Source organism: Podarcis melisellensis (genome assembly GCF_964234715.1).
Source record: "Podarcis melisellensis genome assembly, chromosome: 16".
Lineage (NCBI taxonomy): Eukaryota > Metazoa > Chordata > Lepidosauria > Squamata > Lacertidae > Podarcis > Podarcis melisellensis.
Genome location: NC_138533.1, coordinates 25,137,892 through 25,157,683, shown reverse-complemented (window position 1 = coordinate 25,157,683; position 19,792 = coordinate 25,137,892). Strand labels below are relative to the sequence as shown.

The following is a 19,792-nucleotide window of genomic DNA, read 5'->3' as shown; positions in this document are numbered from 1 at the left end:
ACATAGGTTTCCGGGTGGGAGGTGATCATGGTGTAGATTTGCCAAGCATGCCTTCCTCTTAGCTCGTTTCTCCCTTTCATTCTGAGTTCGAGCGTCTTCAAAGCCCATGACACTTTTGGTAAAGGCTATTCTCTAACTGGAGCACTCAGAGGCCATTGTTTCCCAGTTGTCAGTGTTTTTTCCTGTGGATCAGGGTAAATGCCTGATAAGGTCAGCCTGTTTTCACTGGTGTAGGAGGAATTAAAGGAGCACTTTGCCTATGTCTTGGGACAGAGACATTATTTCTTCAGATTATTCCTTCCTTCAGAAAGAGGTCCCTGTTAGCAAGCAGAGTTAAAGCTCAGGGGCGGTTGTGCATAATTGAATCTCTGATTACACACACACAAATTTGCACTGCGGTGCATGTTCATCGCTGTCAACCCACCATCTCCAGTAATTCGCCATCTTTCATGAATTCAAATCGAGAATGGTGTAATTTATCTAAATCAAATTGAATGAAATCAGATTCCATGCAAACACTGGGATTTGATTAAGTAGGTCTCAGGGGGTTATTAATGGAAAAGGGGTCGTCTGGCCTGCTCTATCCCCCAACCCACACATTAATTTCATGGTTAATCAGGCACTGGGCACTCTCAAAGGAAGATGTACTGCTGTAAAAGGTAAAGGTAAAGCACTCCTGGACAGTTAAGTCCAGTCAAAGGTGACAATGGGGTTGTGGTGCTCACCTCACTTTCAGGCCAAGGGAGCCAGCATTTGTCCACAGACAACTTTCCGGGTCATGTGGTCAAGCATGACTAAACCACTTCTGGCAGAACAGGTCTCCGTGATGGAAACCAAATCACATGGAAATGTCATTTACCTTCCTGCTGCAGCGGTACCCATTTATCTACTTGCACTGGCATGCTTTCGAACTGCTAGGTTGGCAGGAGCTGAGACAGAGCAATGGGAGCTCACCCTGTAGTGTTGATTCGAACCGTGACCTTCCGATTGGAAAGCCCAAAAGGCTTGGTGGTTTAGACCACAGTGCCACCTGTGTCCTGTAGTGCTGTAGGCAACGTTGGTAGGGTATACCCATTGAAACGAATGAAATGGATGCAGTTAGTTCCATTAATTCTAGTGGATTTGCTCTGGGTAGTGGTTAGTTTTATTATTTATGTCTTGCCTTTTTAAAATTTCTATCATACCTTTTCTTCCGAGGAGCTCAAGGGGACATGCATTGTTCTCCTTCTCCCCTTTTTGTCCTCACAACAACCCTGTGAGGTAGGTTGGGCTGAGAGTGACTGACCCAAGGTCACCCAGCGAGCTTCACAACCACATGAAGGTTTGAAGCCTGGTGTCTCCCAGGTCCTAGTCCAGAACTCTTACTGCTATGTCACACTGCCTTTCTTACATAGGATCCTTAGAGATAGTGTGATGTCGTGGTTAGTCGCTCAGACTAGGACCTGGGAGACCAAGGTTCTATTCCTCACGTGGTCATGAAGCTCACAGGGTGAACTTTGGAGCCAGTTACTGCCTCTCAGCCTAACCTACCTCACAGGGCTGTTGTGGGGATTAAATTGGGAGAGGGAGAGGACCACGCATGCAATCTTGGAGAAAAAAGTGGGATGCAAAGACAATAATTGATAATAGAACTGTAGCCAAATCCTTGATGAAATCTCCAGTTGCCCAGAACCACATGACGTCCATTCTGTTCTCTTTCAACCAGGTTCTGCTGCACCTATAAAATTATGTTTTTCTGTTCCTTTTCCCTCCCCCATTTCCCTTTAACAACTTGGTAAAATATTTGCTCAAACTTCAGCCTAGATCCATTCCACTGGTTTCTATTGTTTTGCTAACGCAATGTTTGAGGATGATGGATCTGGGTTATTAACAAAGCCCATAATCCTATTTGGGTGGTTTGTTAAAGATTTAAACAATCAGGCTAAGCAAACTCTTGCTTCAGCCTCATTAAGGCAATGATCCAGTCAAATAACTTTCCTCTGTGCTGCAAGAGCAGCCTGGATTAAACTTGCGGTGTGTGTATGTCCCATGCCCGCTTAGCAAGGCAAAGGGTTAATGGAGATGCTTAGGGGTTGTTTATACAGCACCATTATATAGCACGAGTAAAGTAAATGACTGCCAAACCTTGGTTTCTCGTGCAGAATATGTGTGTGTTGTTTGTATACCTTTCTGCCTTTCTTTTCTTTCTGATCTCACAGATTCTTTCTTTTCTCACAGTTTCTTTCTTTCCTTTCTGATCTCACAGTTCATATTTTCCCAAAGCAGGGACAAAACTCAGTGACAGAGCATCTGTCCTGCATGAACAAGGCCTTGGGTTCAATATTTGGCATCTGCAGTACTAGATTTACATATAAGCTAAACAAGCTATGGGATGCAGGTGGCACTGTGGGTTAAACCACAGAGCCTAGAGCTTGCCGATCAGAAGGTTGGTGGTTCGAATCCCTGCGACAGGGTGAGCTCCCATTGCTCGGTCCCTGCTCCTGCCAACCTAGCAGTTGGAAAGCACGGCAAAGTGCAAGTAGATAAATAGGTACCACTGCAGCAGGAAGGTAAACGGCGTTTCCATGCGCTGCTCTGGTTTGCCAGAAGCGGCTTAGTCATGCCCGGAAGCTGTACGCCGGCTCCCTCGGCCAATAAAGTGAGATGAGCACCGGAACCCCAGAGTCGGTCATGACTGGACCTAAAGGTCAGGGGTCCCTTTACCTTAAACAAGCTATAACATGGGGCCCAATCACTTGGGGCCCCCACAAAAATTTAAAAGAAAAAACCCTGGATGTACATTTCCAAAATATAAGACAAAAAAACCCCAAATAAAATAAAACCTACATACAGCAACAGTGTTTTGTGTTGTGTAGGCTCCTATGATGTAAGTAATGGGCCCCACCTGCTCGCCTGCCCCCTAAAATATCACTGGTTTGCTCATTATATATAGGGTGCTTACATTCTGCATGGAATGTATTTCAATTCAACAATTACTTTGATAAAATGCATATTTTGTTATGTGCAAATGGCTTTAGATACCTATTAGGTCCATAAATTACCATATAGCATATATTCAACACAAAAAACAGTGGTAATTGGTTGTTGACAAAGGACAGCTGGACATTTAAAGGACCTCATTACCTTCAGTAGCTTAGGGCCTCATCAAACCTAAGTCTGGCCCTGGGCATCTGCAAGTAGGGCTTGGAAAGTATTTCCACCCAAACCCCTGGAGAACTGCTGCCAGTCAGTGCAGGTGGGCTGATGGGCTGACACAGCACAGGGCAGATTCCCCTGTTCCTATCTTTTTTTAGTCCATTATTATTATTATTATTATTATTATTATTATTATTATTATTAAATTTATATACCTCTGTATACCCGTAAGTCTCAGGGCAGTTTACAGGATTCAGAACAATGAAGACTAGAACCTTACATTATTTTTAGGGGAAGAAGGCCACAGTGCAATGATTAGAGCTTTGTGCTCAGAGGGTCCTCTGTTCAATTCACAGCACCTCCAGCTATGACCCCTGCCTGAACCTTGGAGAACAGCTGACAGTCAGTGTAAACAATATTGAGCTAGGTGGACCAACGGTGAAGGACCATAGCTGGTAGTAGAGCATCTGTCTTGCATGCAGAAGGTCCCAAAATGGCATCTCCAGGCAGGGCTGGGAGAGACTCCACACCTGAAACCTTGAAGAGTCGCTGCCAGTCTGTGTGGACAATAATGAGCTGGATGAACCATGGGTTTAACTCAGTATAAGGCATCTTCAACAAAGGTCCGTATAGTAAAAGCTATGGTTTTCCCAGTAGTGATGTATGGAAGTGAGAGCTGAATCATAAAGAAGGCTGATCGCTGAAGAATTTATGCTTTTAAACTATGGTGCTGGAGGAGACTCTTGAGAGTCCCATGGACTGCAAGAAGTTCAAACCTCTCCATTCTTAAGGAAATCAGCCCTGAGTGCTCACTGGAAGGACAGATCCTGAAGCTGAGGCTCCAATACTTTGGCCACCTCATGAGAAGAGAAGACTCCCTGGAAAAGACCCTGATGTTGGGAAAGATGGAGGGCACAAGGAGAAGGGGACAAGAGAGGAGGAGATGGTTGGACAGTGTTCTCAAAGCTACCAGCATGAGTTTGACCAAACTGCGGGAAGCAGTGGAAGACAGAAGTGCCTGGCATGCTCTGGTCCATGGGGTCACGAAGAGTTGGACACGACTAAACGACTAAACAACAACAACAAAGGCATCTTCCCATTTTCCTCTGTTCCTCCTCCAACCACGCGTAGCTCAGGATGACAATGATTTGTGCATCTGATAGACTGATAGACTTTATTCATTCACTACCATTCTCAGCCCTATCTGGAGACTAGACCTGAGACCTTCTGCATGCAAAGCAGATGTTCTGTCACTGAGCTGTGACCATTTCCCCATGAATTTGGCAGTCAGTGTGTTCTCTTTTGACGTCTCCTTTTCCCCAGTTTGATTATAGGCTTCAGGCATGACAAGATTTTGGCAGTTCCTCCAACATCCATATGCAAAAAGTGTAATTAATCTCAATTTCCCCCCCCCCTCCCTGTCCTCCTTGTTAGTCCAATAAGTTTGGTTGAGTTTGCCTTCCCTCCTGCATCATTCCATGGCAGCCTTGCCAATTGCTTCAGCCAATTGAAGTTCACATGGAAGATTCAGAACAGACAAAAGAAAGGACTTCTTCATGCAGTGTCTAGTTAAACTCTGGAACTCACTCCCACAAGAGGCAGTGAGGGCCACCAACTCAGATGCTTTCAAAAGAGGATTAGACAAATTGCTGGAGGAGAGAGAAGGCCATTGATGGCTATTAGCCACGATGGCTATGTTCCGCCGCCACAGTCAGAGACTATGTTTCTGAATACCAGTTGCTGGAAGCCAAAGGAGAGGAGAGTGTTTTTGTGCCGGGTCCTGCATGCTGGCTTCCCATTGGGGCTTCTGGTTGGCCAATGTGAGAACAGGATGCTGGAACAGATGGTCCACTGTCTTCCAGCAGGATCTTCCTATGTTCTTATTAACTCACTGGATCTAATCTATGACTCTGAATGCAAGTCAGGTAAGAGTTACTGGTGCCATTTTTCTAGAAAAAGAGGTGCTGGAACTCAACATGAATGCCTCCCTTGTTCTCTTATACAGCGGTACCTCAGGTTAAGAACTTAGATCATTCTGGAGGTCTGTTCTTAACCTGAAACTGTTCTTAACCTGAGGTACCACTTTAGCTAATGGGGCCTCCCGCTGCCACCGCACCGCTGCAGCACAATTTCTGTTCTCATCCTGAAGCAAAGTTCTTAACGCGAGGTACTATTTCTGGGTTAACGGAGTCTGTAACCTGAAGCGTCTGTAACCTGAAGCGTATGTAATGTGAAGCATCTGTAACCCAAGGTACTACTGTACAGTCGTACCTCGGAAGTCAAAAGCCTTGTGAGTCAAACGTTTTGGCTCCTGAACGCTGCAAAGTGAGTGTTCTGGTTTGCAAACGTTCTTCGGAACCCGAATGTCCGTCGTGGCTTCCGTGGCTTCTGATTGGCTGCAGGAGCTTCATGCAGCCAACCGAAAGCCGCGCCTTGGTTCCTGAATGTTTTGGAAGTCGAATGGACTTCAGGAGCAGATTCTGTTTGACTTCCAAAGTACTACTGTACTGGCAATGGAGCCAACCTGAGAGCTGCCAAAACTGATTTCTGGTGCATTCCGGCTGAAAAAAAGCCCTATTACCTTTGACTCGACACTGCCTTACTGGCCTTAAAGTAAAGGGTAAAGGGACCCCTGACCATTAGGTCCAGTTGTGACCGACTCTGGGGTTGCGGTGCTCATTTCGCTTTATTGGCCAGCAGCTTCCGGGTCATGTAGCCAGCATGATTAAGCCGCTTCTGGCGAACCAGAGCAGCGCACGGAAACGCCGTTTACCTTCCCGCCAGAGTGCTACCTATTTATCTACTTGCACTTTGGTGTGCTTTCAAACTGCTAGGTTGGCAGGAGCAGGGACCGAGCAACGGGAGCTCACCCCGTCGCGGGGATTCGAACCGCCAACCTTCTGATCGGCAAGTCCTAGGCTCTGTGGTTTAACCCACATAGCTCAATATTCTCTGCCAGACGCCCCTCTCCATTCCTATCAACTAGCCATCAGCTCCCCTTTGCCCTCTTCCTCATTCCTCCTTATCCGTAAAAGCCCTTTCCCCCCCTCACACAAGGGCCATCTCTCAGCAGAACCACGATCAAAACGTTCAGGGTGTCTCTCAGGTCAAAAGCACCTCTGTAGAAAAACAAGCACTTGACCATCCTGATAACATCCGTTCTCTTGCTGAGATGGGCTTTGAATCGGGTGTTTGCCTCTCCCGTGGCCTTCTTAAAAGCTAGTTTCCTCCTCCAGTCAAAAACATTGGCACGACCCTTTTGCCATCTCCAAAGTGTTGGATGACTCAGAGAACAGGGAAGCAATTAGAGCGGGTCCATTATCTGCCTTTCCGCTGGTCCCAGCGCGATCACATTGTCAGACACGGCAATTAGAAGGAAAAGACTCTGGAGACCACTAATAGATGCTCCGGTTTTTTTCTTCTTCTCCTTTTCTTTTCAGAGGCCCAAGCAAAATGCAATTTTCTTCCGCTTGCCAAGGCTTGGCCTTCTCCTCACCCCACCCCCCACCCCAACAACTGCTCGCCTCTCGAATCTATTGATTCGGGGGTATGATAATGCAGCCGGATCAATAATCATTAGAATTCTCTCCTGCCTTGGACGTAAAGGGGCTCATAGGCAGCTCAAAGACTTTTGCTGAGTCAAACAGCCTTCTCTTGCCTTTGTCTCTGCGGGGAGGGATAAAAGGCGATCCGGTTTGCTTTGAAACACTTGCGGCCCGCTGCTCTCCACTTTGCCTCGGAGGCCATGGGGAAAATGAACGTCGAGTTTCAGCAGCATGAAGGTGGTGTGTGTTAGATGTTGAAAGGGCTTGTGATTGGGTTCTTTAGGATCCATGTCTGTGTAGCCAGGGCTGAGTCGTTTTGCCAATTTCACGAGCCTTTTTGGAGGAGGTGGAGTGGGCAGGGCGCTGCAAACATTTTTTTTCTGGAGTTGTGCGTGGGCAAAGTTGGTAAAAACAAACGAATGTAAGAAGAGTCTGCTGCTTCAGGCCAATGGCCCATCTAGTTCAGTATCCTGTTCTCTCTCTCTCTCTCTCTCTTTAAAAAAATAATTTTTATTGATTTTAACATATCAATTATAAAATGTACCACGAAACTTATCACTTATACAATTTTTTTTTTACTTCCATCAGCACCTCTGACAATCCACTGTTTTATCTACTTCTTATACATTTCTTAACTTTGTATTGCCTTTAAGTCTCTTAACAAATTATCCTTCCCCTATCTATTGTTGCAATACTTCCAATAATACTCCTCATAGAACTTCTTGCAAACCTACAAACGTCGTCTGATCTTCACAAATACTTTTCAAATAGTCCGTAAATTTACTCCAGTCTTCCGTGAATTTCTGGTCCCACCGGTTTCGAATTCTTCCTGTTAGTTTATCTAATTCTGCATAGTCCATTAACTTCATCCTCCATTCTTCAGTCATCGGTAATTCTTCTTGCTTCCATTTTTGGGCCAATAATATTCTTGCTAGTCCAGTATCCTGTTCTCAGAGTGGCAAAACAGAAGCTCCAAAGCCAGCAAGCAGGACTCAAGCACTGAAACCCCAGCTTTGTCAGCGTAATGTTTTGTCCCTTAGGGATAGCTCAGTCGGTAGAGCGTGAGACTGTTAATCTCAGGGTTGTGGGTTTGAACCCCATGTTGGACAAATTCCTGCATTGCAGGGCTTTGGAGCAGATGACACACAGGGTCCCTTCCAACTCTACTATTCTATGATTCTATGAAGTGGGAAGCCCACAGGCAGAACCTGAGCACAAGAGCGCGCACACACACACTCACACAATTCTCAGGGTTTCTAGCAACTGGTATTCAGCAGCGTCACTGCCTTCAACCATGGACACAGATTATAGTCAATGTGGTCAACAGCCATCAATAGCCTCAATAATTTGTCAAACCCTCATTTAAAACCATCCAAGTAGGTGGCCATCATTGCACCTTGTGGGACAGAGTTCCACAGTTTAACTCTGCAAACAGCCCTACTGGAAAAATTAACTAATAAACTGAAACTGACACGGGGACAAACAGAAGAAGACACCTTCACCCCGGTATGGCTCCCCTTTATCACATACACAGCCCAACAAGACAATGACAATAATCCACCAACAGCATACAAATCAATATGGCTAACCTGATCCGAAACACCCACCCACCCCACTCACACATGAAAACAAAGATCACCACAGCCAATCACAAACAAACAATCACACCCTAGGCCAACCCCAACCTCTCTCACCACCAAAGGAACACAAATGAACAGCACAAGCAACGCTGACACCAAACTCTACATACATTAAGCATAATAGAAACACCACACCTGACCCACCCCCATCCATCTTCCTTCCCTCCATCCCCTTTCTTTTTCCTTTTTTTTCCTTCTCCCCCTAATGCCTCAACAAATGAAACGGATTTGTAAAAATGTTACATGGGGGGAAAAAAATACGAGGCATTACACTTCTGTAAAACAAGAAAATCCTAAATAAAATATTAAAACAAAACAAAACAAAAAAACTCTGCACTGCATGTAGAAGGAATTTCTGGCCTGAATCTATGTTAATCTTCACTGGATGCCCCTAGTGTCATAAGAGGAGGGAAAATTCTCTCTTTCTGCTTTCTCCATGTCATGCATAATTGCATAAACTTCAACCATGCTGCCTCTCACACAACTTTTCTCTAAACTAGAAAGTTCCAAATGCTGCAACTTCCGTAGGGGCGAATGCTGCAACCTCCATAAGGGAGTTTCTCCATTTCCTTGACCATCTTATTTTCGTGTTTGAGATAGAATGGATAGAATTGGCCGAGCTGAAGCCCCACAGATGGGCAGTGTCAGGTGGAGCTTGGTGCAGTAGCGTTGCGTCCTTTGCTGGTACCCGGGGCATACGTGCACAAACACCAGGCAGGACCAGGGGCTGGGGTGTGGAGGGTAAACAAAAGCTGCTGCGCTCGCCCAATCCGCACTGCTGGGTGGGTAGGGGGCATGGAAGGTTCTCAGGGCCCTGCTGCATTGCCTGCCCACCTGCCCACCCATGCAGGGGGGGAGCCAGGCCGGCCGATGCAGCCCTGGGCAGGCGCATCCCTCCAACACTGTCTGGGTCGCCATTCAATGAGGGGACTGGGGGCATGATGCTGTCAGGCTTCAGGGAATCCAATCCCTTCCACGGTGGCAGCCAAGAAGCAGACAAACCAAAAAGCAGTTCTCACCAAGGAATTTATTCACTACGCACACAGAGAGATGAAGGAATGCAGTCTACCTAGGATAATGGCATTGCTCTGGGTAAAGTTTCACTCCCTCCGTCTCTCCTATTCTACATCACCCCTGCGTTGGCTGATCTGTGCTTTCTGCCTCTGAGCTTTCTGTTCTACTACTCTCAATGCACGCCTGGTCCTGGGAAAGGGGGGTGGGTCAGGAATGCTTTCTAAAGACACTGAGTCCCCTGGTGCTTCTTGTTCCTGGTCCTGGGAAAGGGGGGGTGAGTCAGGAATGCTTTCTAAAGACACTGAGTCCCCTGGTGCTTCTTGTTCCTTCTGTTCCTCTTCCAATATTTCCCAGCTTCTGCAGACTCTGAACTGTGACCTTCTGCAAACCACTGTTCTAAATCTATACTGTCCTCCTGTTCTTGGGAAGGTTCAGGAGAAGGTTGGGGCAGTCCCCACCATTCCTCCTCAGTCCAGCCCTGGACCGGTGCCCGGGGCTATGGCCCTCACCATGTTATCCCCCTGACTTGCTGCCCTCACAACGCAGAAGTATGAGGAAGTGTGGAACACCTCCCAATCCCTACTGCACCTCACCTGCGTGATACATGATCAGCAGCCATCTAGCTCCAGAAAGCTCACCCCTTTGCACCACATATATATATATATATATATATGCAGGTTTTGGTGTCCTCGGGTGTCTTCCCGTGTAAAAGTTGGGGTGTCTAGGCGACGTTTCGACGAGGTCTCACTCGTCATCTTCAGGCTGGTGCTTTCGGCTTCTTGTTACTGGAACAGAGCAGGATCTCAGTGTTTGAGTTCCTATAAATACTGTTGAGGGGGTGTGGTGTATAGCCTCCAATGTTCTGGGCAGAGAGGAAGTTCCCAGGCTAGTGTGCCTTTTCTTCTTTTGTTCCTTAATTACTTGAGGGATATCTTGAGTGATTTCTTGGGTGATATCCTGAGTACCACTTAGGTGGGTCATTAGGTGTGGATTAGTTGCTAAAGTCTTTGTGTCTTGACCTCTTGAACTTTGTGAAGAGTTTTTCTGAGAAGATGGCTGTACTGCACTTAGTTGTGCTCTGGCTTGGCTTCGTGTATAGGGGCGAGCTGTGGTTTTGTGGCCTGTGTCAGCCAGATCTGTGTAGGGATTGCAGGGGGGTGCAGCATCCGGAGGTGCCACCATGGTTTGGCTACTGGATGGTGTCTGTAATTTATCTGTGGAGAGGGTCTGGGTTTGGGTCTGGTGTGGTTGATTGGTGATGGCGTTCTGTGTGCCTCTGGATCTGGTGTCAGTTTTTGTGGGGAGGGCTAATTTCCAGATGTCTGGCAAGCGGGATGTGTCGTCACGCTTGTTCATGTTGTGAGGGTGTTTCTCTATCTCGATGGCTTCCATGATTATTCTCTTGTGGTGATGTTCCATGTTAAAGAGCAATTTGGAATCTGCAAAATTAATTTCGTGTCCTGTTTCTTTCATGTGTTGGAAAAGAGAGGAAGTTTTTTCTTCTTTTTTGACGGCATTCTTGTGTTCTGCGATACGTGCATTTATTCGTCTGTTTGTTTGTCCAATGTACGTGGCTGGGCAGACTTTGCAGGGTATTTCATAGACCCCTTGGTTTTCCAACTGGATTTTATCCTTGGGGTTTCTGAGGATATTGGCTATTTTTTGGTTGGTGCAAAAGGCTGTTTTGATATTGTGTTTATGGAGGATTTTGCTAATTTTATCTGTAGTGCCCTTGATATAAGGAAGGAGGGCCATGCCATTGTTTTCTTCTGTGTCTTGGTTTTTGGGGGGTGTTTCTTTTTGGATTAGCTTCGTAACCCTGTTTTGCTGGTATCCATTGGCAATTAACACATTTGAGAGATTCTGTAACTCAGTTGTCAAGTGGTCTTTGTCAGCCAGGCGTTTGGTTCTGGAGATGAGAGTCTTGGCTACGGAGTTTATTTGTGCAGGGTGGTGGTGTGATTGTGCATGTAAGTAGCGGTTGGTGTGTGTTTTTTTCCGGTAGATAGTGTGTCCTAGGGAGCCATCAGGTTTTTTGTAGATTAGGACGTCAAGGAAGGGAAGTTGGTTGTTGGCTTCTATTTCCATAGTGAATTGTATTTTGGGGTGTAGGCTGTTGAGATGTGTGAGGAAGCTATCCAGTTTTTCCTTCCAGTTGGAAAACCAAGGGGTCTATGAAATACCCTGCAAAGTCTGCCCAGCCACGTACATTGGACAAACAAACAGACGAATAAATGCACGTATCGCAGAACACAAGAATGCCGTCAAAAAAGAAGAAAAAACTTCCTCTCTTTTCCAACACATGAAAGAAACAGGACACGAAATTAATTTTGCAGATTCCAAATTGCTCTTTAACATGGAACATCACCACAAGAGAATAATCATGGAAGCCATCGAGATAGAGAAACACCCTCACAACATGAACAAGCGTGACGACACATCCCGCTTGCCAGACATCTGGAAATTAGCCCTCCCCACAAAAACTGACACCAGATCCAGAGGCACACAGAACGCCATCACCAATCAACCACACCAGACCCAAACCCAGACCCTCTCCACAGATAAATTACAGACACCATCCAGTAGCCAAACCATGGTGGCACCTCCGGATGCTGCACCCCCCTGCAATCCCTACACAGATCTGGCTGACACAGGCCACAAAACCACAGCTCGCCCCTATACACGAAGCCAAGCCAGAGCACAACTAAGTGCAGTACAGCCATCTTCTCAGAAAAACTCTTCACAAAGTTCAAGAGGTCAAGACACAAAGACTTTAGCAACTAATCCACACCTAATGACCCACCTAAGTGGTACTCAGGATATCACCCAAGAAATCACTCAAGATATCCCTCAAGTAATTAAGGAACAAAAGAAGAAAAGGCACACTAGCCTGGGAACTTCCTCTCTGCCCAGAACATTGGAGGCTATACACCACACCCCCTCAACAGTATTTATAGGAACTCAAACACTGAGATCCTGCTCTGTTCCAGTAACAAGAAGCCGAAAGCACCAGCCTGAAGATGACGAGTGAGACCTCGTCGAAACGTCGCCTAGACACCCCAACTTTTACACGGGAAGACACCCGAGGACACCAAAACCTGCATATATATATATATATATATATCCTTCTGCTGCCTCTCTCACCCAGTAAGAAATAGTGCTGGGCAGAGAGCGGTGCCTGCAATGCTTTAATTTCCCCAGGGATGCCTCCCAGTGTGATACACTCCCAGCAGGGACTTGATGCGCCTTGTGTTATTTTATCCCATTCGATGGGCGGTGATGTGTCAAAAAAAGATGGTGAGCCAGCCAGCAGATGTCACCAGGCAAATCCCTAACCCAGAGCCTCATGGGGGCTGTGCAGAAGCTAATAATATCTGGGACAGATTAGGCATGCGTTCCAGGCAGGTGCCAGCTCTCCCCTGATATCTGATATGGAAGTGTATGGAAGCACATAGATGCTTCAGATTCTGGCAGTTTTATTAAGTGCACCGAGTGAGTTATGATGACAAGATTGCAGTTCCGGTTTAGGTTTCCAGCTTTTGATTACCCCAAAGAGAGAATCTCCCTTCTTCATGGTTATCACCCCCCTGGCACCATTCTCATTCCCCCAATAAAACATTCAAGCCATATCTATAGTATCGACCTAGCAAGCAATAATAAGTTATTGATTGAGATTTATAGCCCGGTTTCTGCCCTGCTCTCCATAGCATGCAAGAGTATTTCTCTGGCACACTCCATCTCACAACAGTTGGCGTGCTTGGGGTTGAGATCCAGCATGGAGGAATGGGACTGGTGGGTCAGAAAGAGATTAGGAAAGCACAGTCCTTGTTGAGCCTTGAAGTGGACTCTGGGCCAGTCACCATCTCTCCTACTCAGGAAGGATACGTGGGTAACATAGGATGAAACCATTAATTTTATTCCTTTCTTCTGATGCAGGGTGCATAAGCATTGGTATGCGATAGGAAGATGAGTTGGTGCTTGTAGGCATCACTGGTGCTTCTGGTGGTACTGCGCTCTCATTGGCTCCCAGTACATTTCCGAGCACAATTCAAAGTGTTTTTGCTGACCTTGAAAGCCCTAAATGGCCTCGGCCCAGTATACCTGAAGGAGCGTCTCCACCCACATTGTTCAGCCCAGAAACTGATGTCCAACTCCAAGGACCTTCTGGCGGTTCCCTCACTGCGAGAAGTGAGGTTACAGGGAATCAGGCAGGGGGCCTTCTCAGTAGTGGCACCCGCCCTGTGGAACGCCCTCCCATCAGATGTCAAAGAAATAAATAACTATCAGACTTTTAGAAGACATCTGAAGGCAGCCCTGTTTAGGGAACTTTTTAATGTTTGATGTTTGATTGTGTTTTTAATATTCTGTTGGGAGCCGCCCTAATCTTCAACTCTTCCCCTAAACTGTAGTACACAGTAAAGGTAAAGGGACCCCTGACCATTAGGTCTAGTCGTGGCTGACTCTGGGGTTGCAGCACTCATCTCACTTTATTGGCTGAGGGAGCCGGCATACAGCTTCCAGGTCAGGTGGCAAGCATGACTAAGCCGCTTCTGGCGAACCAGAGCAACACACGGAAATGCTTCCCAATGGAGCGGTACCTACTTATCTACTTATCTGCTTATCTACTTTATCTACTTGCACTTTGATGTGCTTTTGAACTGCTAGGTTGGCAGGAGCAGGGACAGAGCAACGGGAGCTCACCCCGCTGCAGGGATTCAAACCGCTGACCTTCTGATCAGCAAGTCCTAGGCTCTGTGGTTTAACCCACAGCTCCACCCGCGTCCCTTGTAGTACACAGTACCTAATGCATAATTAAAACAAACCATTTTAGACAAAGATTTGCCCTCAACCTAACACCATGAAAACTAACACTAATATGCCCAGGAACCTCACCAAAATGCTGGAGAGGATGCACCTCCACAGGCACATACCTCCACATGTGGTGGGAATGTCCTAAAATCCAACTCTTCTGGACATCAATCATACAAGAAATATGCAAAATAACTGAGCAAGTTTTAGAAGTTACCCCAGAACTGGCCCTACTAACCATCTTCCAAGACAATAATGCCCACTCACAACACAAAGAGCTCATAGCCCACCTACTCTCAGCAGCCAGAAGCATCATAGCCAGACACTGGAGAGACCTTTCAGGAGTAAGCATGGACCAATGGTATCAAATAGTTTGGGAAACAGCCTAATTAGAAAAACTAACCAACAAACTGGAACTGACACGGGGACAAATAGAAGAAGACGCCTTCACCCCGGTATGGTTCCTCTTTATCACATATACAGCCCAACAAGACAATAACAAGAACCCGCTGACAGCATTCGAATCAATCTGGCTAACCTGATCCAAACACACACACCACTCCGACATGAAAACAAAGTTCACTACAGCCAATCACAAACAAACAACCACACCCTAAACCAATCCCAACCTCTTTCACTGCTAAAGGAATACAAGCAAATAGTAAAGAGAACCCACACAAGTGATGCTGACACAAAACCCCACACATACACTAAGTAGAATAGAAGCATTCCCACCCCACTCACCATTCCCCCCTCCACCTCTTTCCCCCTTTTCTTCCTAATGTAACATTAATGTCTCACAGCAAATGAAACTGATTTGTAGAAAAACGTAGCTTGAAAATAAACCAAGAAATCTTTAATAAAATATATATATATTAAAAAACCCACATCATTATGAATTATCTCTGCCAATCTGGTCCATCCACATTTTGAAGAGGCACCAGGAATCCCTGTCAGATTTGACCTGCACTCCCTCCATTTGGAGGAATTGTCCAGCAACCCATCCCATCATCTAGGGAAGTCCAAGCCTCAGGACCCCTTTCTCGTGTCTTCGGGAAAAGAGTCATCCTCCTTTGTGAAGGATGCTCATGCATTTTGATGCCTCATTATGCTTTAATGCGAAGTCACAGCTCAGTCACAGAGTTGAGAGAGCCGGGTCAGCTGAGGCAATGAGAGAGAGAGAGAGAGAGAGAGAGAGAGAGAGAGAGAGAGAGAAGAGAGAGAGAGAGAAAGAGAGAGAGAGTGTGCTGGACAAATTGGACAGGCATCTGGAGATATGGGTCACACCAAGCCAAGGTGAAAGTCACACCTGCTGCAGAGCTGTCTGCCAAAAAGGAGGGCACGAGTTGAGCTGTGCCCTTGCCCCACCTACAATTTCACTGTCAGTCAGTAGTTTGTTGCACCCTGCATTACCTCCTGCCATAGGCTTTTGGTACACATTTTGCAAGCACTTTTTGCATTCAATGTGTCTGTTTGTTTCGCAATATTCATATCCCAACTGATTGCAGCAGTTTACTGAAGCAGTTTACAAAAAGAATGAAGGAATGAAGTTATTAGTAAAAACAACTGAAGCATTTTTTAAATAAAAATAAAATAAAAATAAAAGCAATAATAAACTAAAAACACTCCAGCGTTCTAGAATCAGAGTAGGCTTGTTTGAACAAAAACGTTTTTAACGTGGGCTGAAAAGAGTACAGCGAAGACTCAGGGCGTTTCAAAGTGTGATGACGCCACACTAAAATATCAATTTCTTATAGATGCAGAATAGATACAGCATGGCACCTGCAACAGTGCCAGTTCTACATAAAATAAAATATGCACTTAAAAATAATTATATGTAAACCTGCACTTTTCAATGCATTTGCCAGTAAAATACATATAATGGGATCTATCTATTTCATAAAATTTATGCCCTGCTTGATTGCAAACAAACAAACAAACCTCAAAGTGAATAGAATAAAACAATAAAACAGTTAACAATAAAACAACAATTTGAAACAATAAAACAACAATTTGAAACATTATTATTATTATTATTATTATTATTATTATTATTAACCCAGCTATAAACAAAAAGAAAAGATTAAAACGCACATCAGCATTTGAGATATTCTAGTTATCTGGGTAGGCTAGTCTAAACAAAAATGGTTTTAGCAGGTGCTGAAAAGAATACAACGAAGGTGACTGATATCAATAGGCAAGTAGATCCAGAGTGTGGACACTGCCACACTAAAAGACCAAGTTCTTCCATGTGAATCCTGTATTGGTGTGAAGTGGCTGAGTGGGCATGTGAGAGGTAAGGTGACCTCGCAGGTAAACTAATCTAATGTTGAGATGCCACCTTATCTCTTATGCACCCAGTAGATCACTGCTGTCTGTGGAAGAGTTCCTCCTGTCAGTTCCAAAGATCTCAGAAGTCCCCTCTGCAGTAACTCAGAGGAGCAGGGCCTTCCGTGTGACTGCCCCTATTTCACAGAATAACATTGCTGTTGAGATACAACAGGTGGCCACTATCTGCACTTTCCAGGAACAATTGAAGACCTTTTTGTTGTGTCATGGGATGTTTCCCAGGAGTGTCCACTTCTTAGTGTTATAATCTATTTTTAAACGTGTTGGCTGTGTTTGTGCTTTTAGCTGCTTTTAGTTAACTTATATCTCACCTTACCAAACTACTGTTTCCAGAGTTCCCGGGGAAGAAAGATTGATGGTTAAATTGCTCTGAGAACTATAGTTCTTGGTGGGGGGGGGGGGAAATGGAGATCTCCTAATGTCTCTCAGCACCCATAACAAACTACAGCTGCCAAGATTCCTTGTTGGAAGCCATGACTGTTTAAAGCGGTATGATACTGCTATGGTGTGGATGCGGCCTACCTGAACTGCTTTTCTTTCTCATCGTTCTTTCTCCCCGCTGCCCCAAATCTACTTTTGACCCAAATCAGGCTAGGGCTGGGGGGCAAGGGAAAGGGTACAATGAGCTCCTCTGCTAAGCCTTATTCCTTCCATTCCTTGAGCTGATTCTCAGGCTGTTGGAACAAAAGCAATGCCTATGTTTTCATCAAGGTCATGCACGTTCACCAAGGTTGTGCAGTTAATGAATTTTCCAAAGGTGCATTTTGAGCTAATGTAGGGGATGCTGGAAATGAAGGTGCTAATGATCTAATTTGCATATCATTCTCTCTTCTTCTTTCCCCCCCTCCTCCCCTATGGCTGTCCCTCCAGGAAGCAAACTGCTAATTTTGGTGCTGTGCTTGAACTTCCCGTCGGAAGCGGAATCCTGCCCAGGGGCTTGCGTATGCTACAGCGAACCCAAGATCACCATCAGCTGCCAACAGCAAGGACTTGGAGCCATCCCCACCAAAATCCCCTTCCAGACTCAGCGTATCTTCCTCCACAGCAACAAGATCACCGTGATCCGCTCCACCAGCTTCACCTCCTGCCGGAACATGTCCATCCTCTGGATCCATTCCAACAACATCAGCCTGATCGAACCCGGGGCTTTCTACGGGCTCGACAAGTTGGAGGAGCTGGACCTCAGCGACAACACCAACCTGAGGTCCATCAACCCTTCCACCTTCCAAGGCCTTGTCCACCTCCATACCTTGCACCTTGACCGTTGTGGCCTCCTGGAGCTCTCCACAGGGCTCTTCCGGGGGCTATTCTCTCTGCAGTATCTCTACCTTCAGGACAACAGCCTGCAGAACCTCCTGGATGACACCTTTCTGGATCTTGCTAACCTCACCTATCTGTTTTTGCACGGGAACAGAATAAAAAGTTTGTCGGAAAACGTGTTCCGGGGGTTGATCAACCTGGACCGGCTCCTCTTGCACCAGAACCGGGTCAGTGTGATCCACCGCAGGGCTTTCCACGACCTGGGCAAAGTGATGACCTTGTACCTTTTTAATAACAACCTGACGGTGCTGACGGGAGAGACGATGGCTCCCTTGGTCTCCCTCCAGTATCTCCGCTTGAACGGCAACCAATGGGTTTGCGACTGCCAAGCCCGGTCGCTCTGGGATTGGTTCAAGCAGTTCAAAGGGTCTTCTTCAGAACTCGAGTGCCACCTGCCCGCTCACCTGGCAGGGAGGGACCTCAAACGGCTGCAGAGCGCCGACCTGGAGGGATGCATCGACTCTTTCAACCAGATCAGAACGAGCGTCTTTAGCACTAAGACCAGGACTGGCAAATTGCCAACGGCTGACCCTCCTCTAAGCCCCCACGATGGTGGGCGGAAATGCTGCCAGCCGGAGATGGATAAGTCTTTTATTTATGAAGCCAAAGCCAAGGCAGGCCCGTCTTCCCACAGCAGCCGGGCCTCCTCCAACAACCCCCTCAAGGATAAGGAAAACATCGCCAAAACTAAGCCCCAGGCGGAGACGGACCCCTCAAAAAACAGCAGCAACAAACAGATCAATGACTCCCCCTTTGGGACCTTCCCCAGTGCAGTGGACCCTCCACTGACCAATTTGAAACCTGAGTTCCTAGGCCCCATCGAACCTTCGACAGTCCCAACCAAAAAGAGACAGGGGTGTTCGAAAAAGAACAAATCCAGGTCACAGTGTCGCATGGCTCAGCCCACGCAAAGTACCACCTCACGGCTAATCCCCAGCCTATCGATCTCTCTGTTGATGTGGAGTCTATTCTGGTCCTGTTGAAACGACAGCAACATGTCTCTTGTTGCCCTCCCACCCCTTTCCTCGAGGAGTGATACTTTAATCCCAGGACTTTTGCATAAAAAAATAAATAAAACCATTAAAAAAAATCACTTCCACAAAGAAGAAGAAAGTTAAGCCCAGAGGGGGGGAAATACAAAAAAACAAAAACAAACCTTGGTTACACTACGAGTTAACTGGATGCCTTTATAAAAAACAAAACGTTGTACATAATTTATTTGTTCCTCCTGAAATTTATGTGTTTTAATTTTTAATTATTATTATATTTTCGTCCTTGGAACTGCACTTGCCCACGAGAGTCTATAGCCACAGCTGATGGTTAAAAGGGGGGGGGGGGAAGAGAGAGAAAGATTTACCTATGGAAAAAAAATGAAATAAAATAGAAAAAAAAATAAAAGATGCAAATACGCCATTTTCAAAATGTTTTCCAAAGTGTTACTTGTAATTTGAAACAGTCCTTGAATGATGTTGCAAATACCGGTACCCGCCTACCATTTGAAGAGTTGACGCAACGATTTCATTGCTGCTCCTGCGTTTCCGATTCCTGCAATTTAACCATCTTTCCACCTTCAGTATTCCGCCATGTTTACAGGGGCATTTGTTAAAGAATGCATCCCTTTTCATCCCCTCGAGACTGCAGTATATATATAAATTATATATATATATATATATAAAAGATATGCATTTTATTTTACTTGTGTACAAGTTCAACAATGACAAAAAAAAAATGAAATAAAGGTTTTCTTTTCTTTTTTTGCCCCCTTTACGGTATCCTCTGCACACAGAGAGATGTGCAAACAGACAAATGTCTCACATATGTCAATCCTGGGCTCTCCCTTTTTTGGATTTTAGCTCTTGCAGTCACCACCTGAGGCGGGCTGTCAGCTGGAAGGGAGGTGATGAATAAGGCATGGAGCTTGCCATTATGCAATCTCTAATTGGCAGCAACAAAGGATTTCATCGCACGAAACCCATTGCA

General features: G+C 45.9%; 1 protein-coding gene across 1 annotated transcript in view; it reads left to right on the top strand.

Moving 5' to 3' along the window:
* Positions 1–19,142, top strand: part of RTN4R (reticulon 4 receptor) — a 109,237-nt gene extending 90,095 nt beyond the window's left edge. The window contains exon 2 of the mRNA XM_081892439.1: positions 17,363–19,142. Within this exon, the coding sequence (XP_081748565.1) occupies positions 17,363–18,795 (1,433 nt within the window). The 3' untranslated portion in view covers positions 18,796–19,142. The remainder of the gene's footprint in view (positions 1–17,362) is intronic.
* Positions 19,143–19,792: the final 650 nt, after the last annotated feature.